Source organism: Erinaceus europaeus, chromosome 12 (assembly GCF_950295315.1).
Source record: "Erinaceus europaeus chromosome 12, mEriEur2.1, whole genome shotgun sequence".
Classification (NCBI taxonomy): Eukaryota; Metazoa; Chordata; class Mammalia; order Eulipotyphla; family Erinaceidae; genus Erinaceus; species Erinaceus europaeus.
In genome coordinates, this window is record NC_080173.1 from 6,108,167 (window position 1) to 6,122,260 (window position 14,094).

The 14,094-nt window shown below is 36.6% G+C and overlaps 1 protein-coding gene across 3 annotated transcripts in view; it reads right to left on the reverse strand.

Annotated features, from left to right (window-relative positions):
• Positions 1-717: 717 nt before the first annotated feature.
• The window catches only part of ABCA10 (ATP binding cassette subfamily A member 10), a 62,190-nt gene continuing 48,813 nt past the window's right edge, over positions 718-14,094 (reverse strand). For 2 of the 3 annotated variants that reach the window (XM_060202650.1, XM_007524423.3), the window contains 12 exons: positions 11,085-11,176; positions 9,483-9,603; positions 8,778-8,892; positions 7,887-7,978; positions 7,482-7,660; positions 6,091-6,166; positions 5,926-6,020; positions 5,294-5,413; positions 4,983-5,123; positions 2,944-3,023; positions 1,760-1,815; positions 718-1,651 (listed from right to left, as the gene is read on the reverse strand). In XM_060202650.1, coding sequence (XP_060058633.1) covers positions 1,556-1,651; positions 1,760-1,815; positions 2,944-3,023; positions 4,983-5,123; positions 5,294-5,413; positions 5,926-6,020; positions 6,091-6,166; positions 7,482-7,660; positions 7,887-7,978; positions 8,778-8,892; positions 9,483-9,603; positions 11,085-11,176 — 1,263 coding nt within the window. In that variant the 3' untranslated portion in view covers positions 718-1,555. The other variant, XM_060202651.1, reaches the window with a different exon arrangement.

Below are 14,094 nucleotides of genomic sequence, written 5' to 3' on the forward strand. Positions count from 1 at the left end.
CCTTGAGTTCATATACTTTAGTTAAGATGGGCACTTATAACATTTATTATTCAGATTCATGAATATGGGATAGGCTTTCTTTCCTTCTTATGTCTTCCTTTTTTAAAATTTTATTTTAAAATAATGTCCTATATATAGTTCCTATTGTAAATGTCTTTCACCTGTTTTGCTAGATTTACTCCAGTGTATTTTATATTTGGCTATTGTAAATAAGGTCTTTTCCTTCATTTTCCTCCCTCTGACTTACTGTTTGTGTATAGAAATGTCAATGAGTTAAACATATTTTCATTTTACCACTTTTTAAAATTTATTGTTTCTAGTAGTTTGGGCGGAGTATTTAGGGTTTCTATGTATAACTTCCCTTCATTTGAAAATAATGACAGCTGGATGTCTTCCCTTTTCATTTAGATACCTTTCATAAATTTCTTGCTTGATCTATTAACAGCTTCCATAACTATGTCTAACAATAGTGGTCAAGTCCTACTTTGAACATCAAGATATAGTTAAAGAAGCTGGCAGAAATAACAGACCAGATAACAAGAGTACAGCAATTAAGTCAGTCTCAAGGATGTACTTGAAATCAAAAGTGTTTTCAAAAGCCTAGGAGAAGCACTGATCTCTATTATGAGTCACAAAACAAACGTATATACACCTCATAGTGTAGACAATCCCTGACTGATAACTAACCTTCTTACCTGAAAAGTATAATAAGAAGACTCAAGTTTGTCACAGTTTTATTTATGAGAAGAACCTGCATGTTACCAAAACATCAGCTAACAGTATAAAGATTAAGTAAAAAGCTATGATAGTACATCAAAGGAATGTAATATATTTGACATTATACAACCCAATATTAATATGACATGGAAAATTTTATCAATTATGAAGTGATCAAATATAAAAGTTACTATTCTCATAGACAAATTTGAAAAGATACTCATATAAATCACTTTGTGCCATGTGCGCTTAACCTGCTGATCTACCGCCCGACTCCCATATAAATCACTTTGACTATAGGCAAGTTAAATTTTTTAGTGTAATGTTTATTACAAAATAACATTTTCTTTGTCAACATAATATCTGCATATCCTAAAATTAATACATATCAGTTTAATAATCATAATATTTAAAGGCTATACTATTAAAAAGGTTTAAAGATTAAAGTTAAAAATGTTAAAAAAATTAAAAATAAAGTTTATACTATGTTATTTCTGTGCATTAATTTATTTATCTTATAGATAACATCACATTAATCTGGTACACAAGTAAATCTGCTTTAAAATGGCTATCATATTTACAATTTAGTAAAAAATTAAACATTAGTATTCTATTTGTAAAATATGCTTATCAGTCAGCCTTGTTGATATTAAAAGATCTAAAGTCCCATGATTTTAAATATTAAACATAAAATAAGCCTGTATGAGTAATTAACTAGTAATGTAATATCTGATTATATTATTTTTTTCTACTACTTTTCCTTATCTTTGCCTCTCTACTCAAAGATTTAAGAAGCCATTTAGAACTGTAGTAATTAGATGATTAGAGGCTCAAGATTTCAAGGCTCTTCCTCTGGGAGGAGCTCCGATCTATCTGTTGTATCAACTTCATCAAAATTTCCCAGCTCCTGCTCTTTGGAGAATTCTAAGAATACCTAAGTAGAAGATAAAAAGAACTGGTCAACAAAAATATTAGGACATTTCCTACAGAGAAGTAACATGAAGGGTACTCAGATGATGTTCACAGATTATTGAAAACTTACCTGTTCCAAGGTAGCTTGGGATAGGATATATTCTTCTAGGTTAAAAGTCTGTTTCACTGCATTTGGAAGAATTTGCATTAATGGCATATATATTTTGCCAGAAGTTTTCAATGTATGCAACATAACAGCAACTTCAAACTTATGAGATTCTTTAAGATACAGTCCATGTAGTGTAAAAGTCATGAAAGTTTAATGAAAGAGCATAGTTGTGGCTAATAAAAAGATAGTAAAACATGTCATATATATATATATATATATAAAATTATCCATAAACTTTCTCTATAAAGATCACCTTGTATCTTATTTCAATGTTTTGACTTTTTATTCTTTACAAATGTATGGTTTAGATTCCAAATCAACTGTGTATTGTTTTATCCTCTATTTACAAAATTATGGATTAATCCATTCTATGTTGGTTCTTTCTTTTTTTTAATCATTTAATTCTGGAATGACTCACAGTACAGTTGTTGAGGTATGGGTACAAGTCCTCACCTCTGCATAATAGTATCTACAAAACACCCTCAGCTCCAACTTAGTCCTTTGGGCCAGTATGCACAGAACCCCAAAGTATCCCCATCTTCATCTCTATTCAGTGTCACTGGAACTAGTTCAGTACATTCTAGCCAATTCTGACATGCCATGTCCCATCCCTATATATTTTCTTTCTCTAATTTCATATAAGGCTTCAATCATTGGTTTCATAATCTTGTTCCACAAGCCTTTGATTCTGATGTATACCATGAGGCCAACCGGACTTCCCTGAGCAGGAGACTCCACTAATGTGTCCTGGAGCTCCACGTCTTCAGAGCCCTGCCTCACTAGGTAAAGAGAGAGACATGCTAGGAGTATGGATCAACAATGCCCATTTTTAGCAGGGAAGAAATCACAGAAGGCAGACCTCCCACCTTCTGTACCTCATAATGTCCCTTGGTCCACGTTCCCAGAGTGATAAAGAATGGGAAAGTTATAGGAAAGTTATCAGGGGGTAGGATAGGATACGGAGTTCTGGGGGTGTACCCTCTTTCCTATGGTTTTGTCAGTCTCCCCTTTTCATAAATAAAAATTTTAAAATAAATAAAAATATATGGCTTGCCATAATTTACCTTCCTAACAGAAATTACATAGTATGACTTCATAGAAAAAGGTGTAATCAATAAAACAGTATTAAATATAACTGAACTTACCTGCCTCTAATTTGAAAAAGGCTTGAGATAATGGGTGAACACCTTCCACAGGTACTTTATATACCATCATGGAGAAATATCTGAGAGAAAAGGGCAGATTATGACTGAGTCTCAGTGCTTTAATATTGAGGATGACTTAGGAGCCAAAATAACAAAAGAAATTTTTGAAAATGTCCCTCAAATTAAAATGTAAATCATTTAATATAACAGATCATAAATGTGAGCCAAATAAGTAATCATAATAATTTGCTAGCAACAGAGATCCAACTGTCCCTAATTGAATGTTCAACATAAAATCTGGGGGAAAAAAGCTTTGGTAAAGAATATTTCACACTTAGCTTGCACTCTCTTTCTTACTGTGCTGTATTTTCTCATCTCAAAAGCCAAGCCTTCCACATGTTCCCTGGAACCCTGCTAACAAACTTGTTCCTCTACACTTAGTTTTGTTTTTTTATAGAAACTGTGTCTTTACGTATTGGATAGAAACCATCAGAAATCAAGAGGGAGAGGTCAGGTGGTGGTGCACCTGGTTAAGTGCACATGTTACAATGCAAAAGGGCCCAGGTTCAGGCCCCCGGTCCCCACCTGCAGGAGGAAAGCTTCACAAGTAGTGAAGCATAACTGTAGGATTCTCTCATATCTCTCCCCCTCTCTATCTCCTCCTTCCTCTGGCTGTCTCTATCCAGTAATAAATAAAAATAATAAATAATATTTTTAAAAAGTAATAAATAAAGATAATAAATAATATTTAAAAAAAGAAATCAAGACGGAGGGGTGATAGAGAAGAAAGAGAGAGACACCTGCAGCACTGCTTCACCACTCGTAAAGCTTTCCCTCTGCAGGTGGAGACCTGGGGCTCAAACCTGGATCCTTGTGCTCTAACCAGGTGTACCACCATCCAGCCATCTACATTCATTTTTAATTATCTTACGAGAACTAAAACCCTTGAACTCTCTCCTATTAAAAAAATCCTCCTTTGCCTCTAGTACTTCCCAGTACATTTGGCCATGACCTCCAGGTTGTATAATCCTATGAGCACTAATTTTGTCTTTGTAGACATCTCAAAAGCATCAAATAAAATTGTGTATATCCGGGAATTGGCGTATTGCACCAAAGTAAAAGACTCAGGGCGGGGGGGGGGGGGGGGGAGTTGCACAGATCCAAAAAGGATGACAGAGGACCTGGTGGGGGTTGTATTGTTATGTGGAAAACTGAGAAATGTTATGCATGTACAAACTATTGCATTTACTGTGGAATGTAGAACATTAATTCCCCAATAAAGAATTTTTTTTTAATTGTGTATATCTTCCTTATAGCATTCTCTAGTTTCCTCTCTCTTCCCTTCCCCTCTCTCAGTGTCAGTCCTGAGACTACACTTTCATGATTTTCCTTGAGACTCTTATAATGACTTTGTCTAACTATGTATATGTGATTATTTACATTTAAATGACTTACATTTAAATGAATTAAAATAAAACACAAAAGTCACATAGCTAGCCACATAAACCACATGTGAAAGTTCTCAGTCACCACATGTGGGTAGTAGCTGTACTTCTGTACCGAATAGACATGGAGCGTTTCACAGATTCTACTTGTCAGTGAGTTATGTAAGTCATACTTGACATCAACTTGGAAAAGACTAAAGATAGAATTAAATTATTTTTATCAACTAATTTAGGAAAGAGTTATTTTGTGAGCATGCATAACTGCACTATCATGCATAGACTGACATGCATAATTTTCAGTGTCTATCAAAAACATTAAAGTTGTGCTTTGTTTTTTACTTTGCTCCTAATCTCTAAATCATCCAACGAGTTATGCAAGCACATCCATCTACATTCAAACCTATACTTCATCAATCAGTTTAAAGTATGAGCTAGCCACTGAAAATAAGTTTTCACTTACTATCTTTTCTCTATACATTCTGCAACTCCGAAACAACTTGTTTTGCAATAAACAACCCAACCCAACTTTTCTATTGATGTCCATAGTAATACAAGACTAAATGTATGCTGGAAAAATCCCCAGATATCTTTTACCTTCTCTGCCAAGCTGCCTGTGGAAACAGTTTCAAAATCTCAGTGTTGAGAGGCTCCACTTGAGTGGGGTCCTTCATTTTAACTTCTAGTAAATAATCTTTACCAAATTTGCTTTTCATTTGTTGAATGGAACCGATGCACCTAGTCCAGGAAAGAAAAGATACTTGTGTCTTCATTTATCTCTCAACTGAAAATTCAGAAAAAGTTGTTTGATCATGAAGGAACCAAAGAATATTATCTGCTCACAGCGGACTGACATTCTCTGTGTAAGAACTTGGGGATCAAGATGTGACGTGGCACAGACAACCCACCTTAGCTTTCCAGATACCAGGATGGCCACACGGTCACACACAGCTTCAGCCTCCGCCATGTTATTGGTGGCCAGGAGAATTCCCCTCTCCTTATTCTTAACAGTGGTCCGAATTGTCTGCCTAAAGATAAAGGAATAGGAATTGTTTGCATTTTGAAAGTAATTTGGGAAAATAGATCAGCAGGGAAAAAAAACATGAAACTTAAATAAAATTATGTAAGGTTATAAGAAAAATCTTTGCTACAGAAAAAATAAAAATTATCCTGCTTTCTGCAAATACATGAACACATTAGTTGGTTTTTAGAGAGAAAGTAGAAGACTAGTAATACCTACTTGTTTTTATTTTGTTTTGTTCTTTACAAATAAAAGTTGGAGTATGAAGAAACATGTAGGATTTTCAATAACTAAAACCAAAGTAGAAGAGGCAAGAGGACCATACAGAAGAGAAAAATGTCAAATACATTCAAGCATCTTCTTGATTCTTAAAATGTACATTTTTCCTTTCTTAGGGAATTTTTAATATTGTTTCATTTAATCAAATAATAGGATGTGACCTCCAAGGTTAATGGAATAAATGTTTTTTAAAATATTATATATTCATACTATTGATTCTGACAATATGAGTCTCCTTACCATATCTGCTTCTGCTCTTTGGGGTCCATTCCCATGGACGGTTCATCTAGAAGCACCACTGAGGGGTTTCCCAGAATGCTCAGTGCAAAGCACAGCTGGAAGGAGAGGAGCAGCGTCTGGATCCTGTCTATGGAGTGCCCAGAGTAACCCTGTCCCTGTTCCTACCTTTCTCTTCACTCCTTTGGGTAAGGTCTTCATAGGAGTTGTAAGTTGTTCCTGGAGCTTGAGAATGTCCACCAATCTAAGCAAGAAACACTGCAACTAAACAAGAGGTACATACCCCTACCTAAAACAGTATAAGAAAATCCAAGATCGACCAATCTAAAACTAGTATATTTAAGGAACATTAACATCATCATAAATACTATATCTTTTAAAATTTATTTTCATTTACTTATTATTGGACAGAGACAAAGAGAAGCTGAGAGGGGAGGAGGAGATAGAGGAAAAGGGACAGAGAGATACCTGCAGCCCTACTTCACCACTCATGAAGCTTTTCTCCTGCAGGTGGAGGCCAGGGGCTTGAGTCTTCTGGGTCCTTGACACACACTGTAATGTGTACGCGTAACCAGGTGCACCACCACCTGGCCCCATAAATACTGTATCTTAGGATTTGGTTGCTATTCAAATTTCTGATCACTTTATTTGCATAAAAATGTAAATGTTACCAAATCTAGGTTCTTAGGCTCCCATGCAATAGAAATTGGTGAGAGAGGGGCTGGGTGGTGGCGTACCTGATTGAGCGCACATGTTACAGTGCTTAAGGATCCAGGTTTGAGCCCCCAGTCCCCACCTGCAGGGGGAAAGCTTGACGAATGGTGAAGCAGTGCTGCAGGTGTCTCTCTGTCTCTCTCCCTATCACTCTCTTCCTTCTCAATTTCTGGCCATCTCTAACCAATACATAATAAAGATATAAATAAGTATAATAAAAATTAAAAATAAATTGGTAAGAGACAAGTTGATTCCCAGGTAAGGTTTTTAATAAGTAGTCTGTATTAAAAAATAGGGGAGTCAGTGCAGAACAATAGGACTGCAGGCTATCTCCTGAAAGAGAGTCGGCTTTATGGAATTAAAGGAGGTATGACACGCAGCCATTAGATGAAGAGGGTCTTCCAGTCAGTATACAGACAGCGAGTGTGCTTAGATAAGCCTCTCCAGTCAGCACAGACAGCTTGTGATCAAGCTCAGTCTTCCAGTCATGACGCAAGTCATGTGCATGAACAGCATGGCCCTCCCAGCAGGAACTGTCAGTTCCACCAGACTCAAGGTGGACTGATATTTACCAGCTGAACTGTGCTTCGCAGCCACCAGGGTCCCTGGCTGGGCTCATGCACTGACTTCACCAGGGAAGCCCTCGGCTTCATTTGTAGGGGAAAAGGTGCTCAGAGATCAGAGACTTCCTTGTCTTAATTTATAGGATCTGAGTTAGGAGGAAGGAGTTGAGGTCTATCTTTATTCTGCCTCATAGTTTGTTCAGGGTCTCCTTTCCCTATCTGGCTGTGAGAATGCACTCTCCTTTCCTCCAGCTGCGATGTGAACGGGGCTTCTCTCTTTACCGTGAAATGCTGAGAGCAGCATCTTCTTTGCCCAGACCTCTGACTGCCGCATGTAACTCCAAGTGCTCTTTCACCGTAAAGTCAGGCCACAGCGCGTTCTCCTGAGGACAGTATCCCCTGAGCCTGAGGTGGTCGTCTGCCTGATGCCTGGGCGATGCTCTGCAGTCTTGTGAAATCACCTACACAAACAATGAGTGACAGGTCCGCATGGGCTTCTGTGCCAATTCTTATATTAATGGAGAGAAATGTGATCATTAAACAGCAATATTTTCTGATCAAGCGGGATATGTCATAAGTTCATTTATTTATATTTTTAAAAAATGTTTGATACAAATAATGTAATGACTGATATTTAAAATGAAATTTCCCCTGGCAATGAGGTTGGCTCCATCATAAGCTACCTACCATCCCTGCAGTAGGCTGTATGGCTCCAGCGATCATTTTAAGAGCAGTACTTTTTCCAGCTCCATTATGTCCCAGCAATCCCAGAACTTCCCCTGGAAGAGTCACAATGATTATTTGTTTGGTTTTTTTTTTTCTTCACAATATTATTTGTATGTTGAAGTCTGACTAGACTAAAACCCACTTATCTCAGTAACATTTTGATACAAAATAACATTTTCAAACAATGCTGAAATGTTGATGGAAAGATTCTGAATGAGAATAAGATGGTTTTTCTAATCCAAGATTATGTATCCTGTCTTTGAATTGGGTCAGGAATTCTGAATAGAAAGGTTGGTTTGTTTGTTTGTTGTTTTAGATAGATTCAGAAAGAAACTGAGAGGGAAGGGAGAGAGAGAAATAGAAAAAGGGGCAGAGTTAGAGGGTGAAGAAGGAGAAGGACCTGCAGCACTGCTTCGCCACTTACACAGCCCCCACCACAGGTGCAGACTAGGGGTTTGAAGCCCAGGTTTTTGTGCACTGTAATGTGTCCTTTCTTCCTTCTTTCCTTCCTTTCTTCCTTTCTTCTTCCTTCTTCCCTTCCTTACTTCTTCCCTTCCTTCCGTCTTCCCTTCCTTCCTTCCTTCTTCCCTTCTTTCCTTCCTTCCTTCCTTTCTTCCTTTCTTTCTCTCGTCCTACCTTTCTCTTTCTCTCTCTCTTTTTGTAATGTGGGCTTTCAACCTGATGTTCCACCATCCATCCCCCCTAAAAAGAGTTTATTGCTTATACATGACAAGTGCATTTACTGTCAGCCAAGATATATGTACAGACTCAAAGAATGAAAAACTATCCTTTCATAGTCTTAAACCTAGAGAATAAGTAACAGTCCAATAAAGAGAACATAATAATACAAACCTTTGTTGACACAGAAGGAAACATTTCTAATGGCTATTTTCTTCTTTCTTGCTGAAAAACAACTTTTCTTCTCTTTATATTCCTTGTGTAAACAGCTTGCCAATATGACTGGTTTCTTGAAAACATGATGAGACACAATTTCCTGTTAAATATCAGGTATTTTTGTGGACTCATATTATCTTTCCTTTCCTGGATTATGGATCTAGACAGATTTTGTGCCAATTATAAGTGTATTTTTTCTCAAAGTATCTAAATAAATATATGTTGCCGATAAAGACTACTTTATTAACTACTTGTAAGCCTAACTCCTAGTCAGATGCATTTCTTCTGATAGTAGGAGAACATTTACTGTTTAGTCCCTTTCTTGTTGATTTTAATATAGTATAAATTCACTTATTCTCTTTATTATTTGCAGATATAAACATTACAATTTCAATATAATGTAAAAAAAGTTACAACTTTTGCAAAAGTTGTGGGATTTTACTTAAATTGATAAAAATTATAAGAACCTGAATTAGACTGATGAATGAAATTGGACTAGAAAAAGTATAATGGTAAAGAAATTTCAAAATACAATGATTTGAATATGGAAGTCTTAGACAAATGAAATAAAATTTTCAAAACTACAACCAACAGCGCATCAACTTCACAGGACAAGCTAACTATGTCGGTATTTTATTTAGCCTCTAGTCACATGTTTTTTACCTCATTCAAACTTGGAGTACTTAATTCATTTGCTGTTTTCATCCTTTCAGCTTGAACATCTTCATCTTCTTCCTCTAGTTCTTGTGGATTTGGATGATTTTTCCTACTTTTTGGAGAGATTCTACAGGGAAAAATAAAATTATAAAATGAAATTCTAACTGAACAACCATTAAGGAAATGTTAGCCTCTATAATTAAACTGCTATTCATTGCTTTAAAAGAATATAAAAGGATACAATATTTTTTCCTTAATCAAATTGGTATATTTCAGAAAAGGATCATCTGCCCCAAGCAGCAGAGAAATACCAGAACTCTGCATTCCGAGCCTTTGTGTAGAGGTTAAAGCTTTATTTTACAGTCTGTGTAATACTGAAAACACAGGTCTTCTCTAAAAGTGTTCTCCTTCTCCTCATAGCTTTTCTTTTTTCTTTCTTTCTTTTTTTTTTTTTTTTATTAACTCTCCAGGAGGGAACAGAGCTAGATTACTGGGACTCAGACTTCTTCCATCCTATGGTATTTTCTATTTCTCTCCCACCAAGGGAAGGTAGAGAATGTCTTACCCATCGTTAGTTCCTCCCTAAGAATGTCAACCCACTGAAATGTGCCATTTCTATAACAGCGTGTTTAGTAGCTGAGCTTCTGGAAATACTCTGAGTACTTTTTTTTCCCATTAAGGTCTTTCATCTTACTTGTCAACTAGCACCCTGAGTTCTCTAAACATTAATCTTTTGAGCCTGTTGCTGCCTACATACTGTCACATTATATCATAAATGAAAACCACAATGGCTTCTCTTGCCTTTCCAGAACATTCCACACACTTATACTAAACAGAAATTCATTATTATCTCTTCTGTTCAGAGACTGATACTTCCAGTGTTTAATGTTACTTATTTATTTTAATGAGAGATACAGAGTGAGAGACCAGAGCACTGCTCAATTCTTGTTTATGGTGGTACTGGGGGTTGTACTTAGGACCTTTGGTGCTTCAGACATGAAAGTCTTTTGCGTAATCATTAGGTGGTTTCCCAGCCCTATGCTTTCCTTAAGCAGGAGAAATATAAACTTTGGTTCTTATAAAGATGCACAGGACAAAAATCCACCTTATCTGAAACTAGCAAGATCCATGACTTCAGAACTAAGTATCCCTGCACTTAGTCTAATTCTGTCTGGTTTTTTTTTTTTTTTTTTACCCAGATTACAGTGTGTCTACTGGAGAGTTGGATAAGTATCTTAAAAGGTTGATACCATTCCTTTGTTTCATCTTGAGTGGAGTTAGGAAACATCATGGTAAGTAGCATAAGCCAAGAACAAAGAGCAAATGCTGGATTGGTCTCACTTATAGGTGGACCTTAAAAAAATAAAATTTAATTACTGATTTAAAAAGAAAAATATGACAAAAAGGGAAAATACAAAGCAAAACTTGGACTAGGTGGGGAGCACTGCACCAGAGCAAAAGATTGGGGAAGTAAGGGATGGGAGGAGGTAAAGATGGCCTTGGGGTCTCAATGTATGTTAAAATTTTTTAAAAATTAAACTGATGTTAAATTTGCGACCATAAATATTAAATATTTAAATTATATTCAGTTGTTAATGCTTCCCCAACCTGAAAATTGGATCTTTCCGTGTTGTTTCTTTTCCATATTTCATTTCCAGATATCTTATAACAAAAATGAAAATGGCACAGTGTAGGTACGGCTAAAAGCAAAGAGAAATGAACAGAATTAGCATCATCATGTACTTTGAGCTTGGTGAGGAGTACTTGCACTTTGTCATAGAAGATATGTTTATCTTTGTATAAACTTTGGGAAAGATCTTATACAATATTTCTCATAATGAGTTTATCTAACCAACTCTACCACTGAAACAAAACAAAATAAAGAAAAAAAATTTTGAGTTTATGTTTTTTAAACAGAAAATCTGACCATTAGAATATATTAGGCAAAATCCAGTGAATGTCAGAGACAGGCTGAGCAATGAAGATGGCAATAATAATATTCATGATTATTATAATAAAATCCTCCCTTTTATAGCTCATTGGATAGACGGACAGAGTATTATGCTCAATGAAATAATCCTGTCAGATGAAAAACTGATACTATGATTTTGTTTATATGTGATACACAACAAAATAAAACAAATGACTTGATCAAATAATACAAAAATAACAATTTTAGTCTGAAACCAAATTACTAAAAAGGAAGGAAATAGAATGGGAAAGTAAATCAGGTACAAGGGGTCAAGTGTAAGTTGAAGGAATTCAACTTTGGCAGTGAGTATAATGTGCTATGTACCGATGTTTATATGTAATGACACTCACCTGAAGCTTACGTATGTTATTAAGGACTGAATATCAGTAAAATTTTAAGTAATTATAGGTGAAACATCTCTACATATATTTATAAAATCCACTATTAAAAGGTTTTCAGAAGAAGATATAAGATTTTGTGCATTAGTACAATTTTAGGAAATTTTCTCCATTAAAAAGCTGATTTTCTACCAAAAGAAAGAACAAGTCATGCAGTTCACTGGTTTTGCACTGAAACAATGAGCAGCAGCCTAAGAAGCCATGTGTACAAAAATGATGCATATTTTTATTTAATTATCTCCTCCCACTGTAAAATTCTACTTAATTTGTCAGTTCTTCATTGTTCAAAGTAACTTTTAAAAAATTCATTATTTAGGTGATTTTTGCCACATAGCATCAGTGGCACTTCATAGGAACCGCCTCACATTTGAATACATATAAATAATGTGTGTCATGATTATAGCGATCAAAGCTTTAGAGTGTCCAGGATACACTGCATGGTAAAAAACTGTACAGAAAAATAAATTCATGGGGGGGGTGGGCAGTGGCACACAGGGATAAATGTACACAGTACAAAGTTCAAAGAACCCAAGCAAGGACTGGTTGGAGCCCCCAGCTCCCCACCTGCAGGGGGGTCGTTTCACTAGCCGTAAAGCAGGTCTGCAAGTGCCTATTTATGTCTATCTCCCCCTCATCTCTCAATTTCTCTCTGTCCTACCTAAAACAATAAGTAAAAAAAAAAAAATTCAAATGGCCTCCAGGAGCAGTGGATTAGCAGTGCAGGCACCGAGCCCCAGCGATAACCCTGGTGGCAAAAAAGAAAGATATTATGGATTTAATGTATTGTAGTGCCATTGTTCTAAAAAACAATTTGTTTACTCTGATATATTACAAGTATTATAGTGATGTTCTTGTTTATAAGAGGTCTTTTAGTACCTCTTTCAGGGCCGGCTTGGTGATGGTTGCCTCCTTTAACTGTTGTTTGTCTAAGAAGGTTTTGATCCCTCCATCTAGCTTGAATGAAAGTCTAGCAGGATATATTATCCTTGGTTGAAACCCTTTTTCATTCAGGGCTCGATAGATATCTTGCCACTCCCTTCTGACTTTTAGAGTTTGAGTGGAGAAGTCTGCAGATAATCTTATGGGTTTTCCCTTGTATGTGACTTTTTGTTTCTCTCTTGCAGCCTTTAGGATCCTTTCTTTATCCTTACTTCTTCTCATTGTGACTATGATGTGTCTTGGTGTCTTCAGGTCTGGGTTGATTCTGTTTGGTACTCTCTGGGCCTCTTGAATCTTGATGTCCTTTCTGTTATTCAGGTCTGGGAAGTTTTCTTCTATTATTTCCTCTAGAATGTTTGCTTCCCTATCCTCTCTCTCTTTCTCTGGCAGGCCAATTATACGAATGTTACTTCTTTTGAGATCATCCCATATGTCTCTGTTGTTGTTTTCAGTGTCTCTCAATGTCTTTTTAAGCTCTTTCACCTCTTTCTTCGTTTTCTCTAACTCATCCTCTGACTAATTCTGTTTTCTGCTTCTGTTAGTCTACTTTCCCTTCCCTCAGCGTTTTCTTCATTACAGCTATTTCAGCTTTCAGTCCTCTAATTGCCTCAAGATAATCAGTATTTTCCTTGGGGGTCTCAACTGTTGTTTCCCTAATACTGCCATTCCTTTCCTCTCCCAATCCACTTCAAATAATATTGCATCTGCCGATGGCAACCTAATCAACGCAACAATTGCCACCTCAACATGCTTCACTTCAGACTGTGTCCAGAGACTTCACGTGTGGAATGACAACCCTTCAGCTTCATTACTCGGGTGACACCTTTCCTTTCATAGTACACTCTAATTCCATCTCAGGTGGTTCACTTTCTAACAAAGTCCCATAATCTAGATATACACCAGTTTCTGTGAGAGAGAGCTTATGTTCACACGTATCCATAAACTACTGCAAAATATATCCCTGAAAGCAGAAGTACACTAGAGTTTGCAGTGAGTATCCCCCTAACACTTCCTCTCCACTATTCCAAGCTTTGGGTCCATGATTGCTCAACAATTTGTTTGGCTTTGTATGTTAACTCTCTTTTCAGTCACCAGGTTCCAGATGTCATCAGGATGCCGGCCAGGCTTCCCTAGACTGAAGACCCCACCAATATGTCCTGGAGCTCCACTTCCCCAGAGACCCACTCTACTAGAGAAAGAGAGAGGCAGACTGGGAGTATGGACCGACCAGTGTTCAGCGGGGAAGCAATTACAGAAGCCAGACCTTCCACCTTCTACAACCCACAATGACCCTGGGTCCATGCTCCCA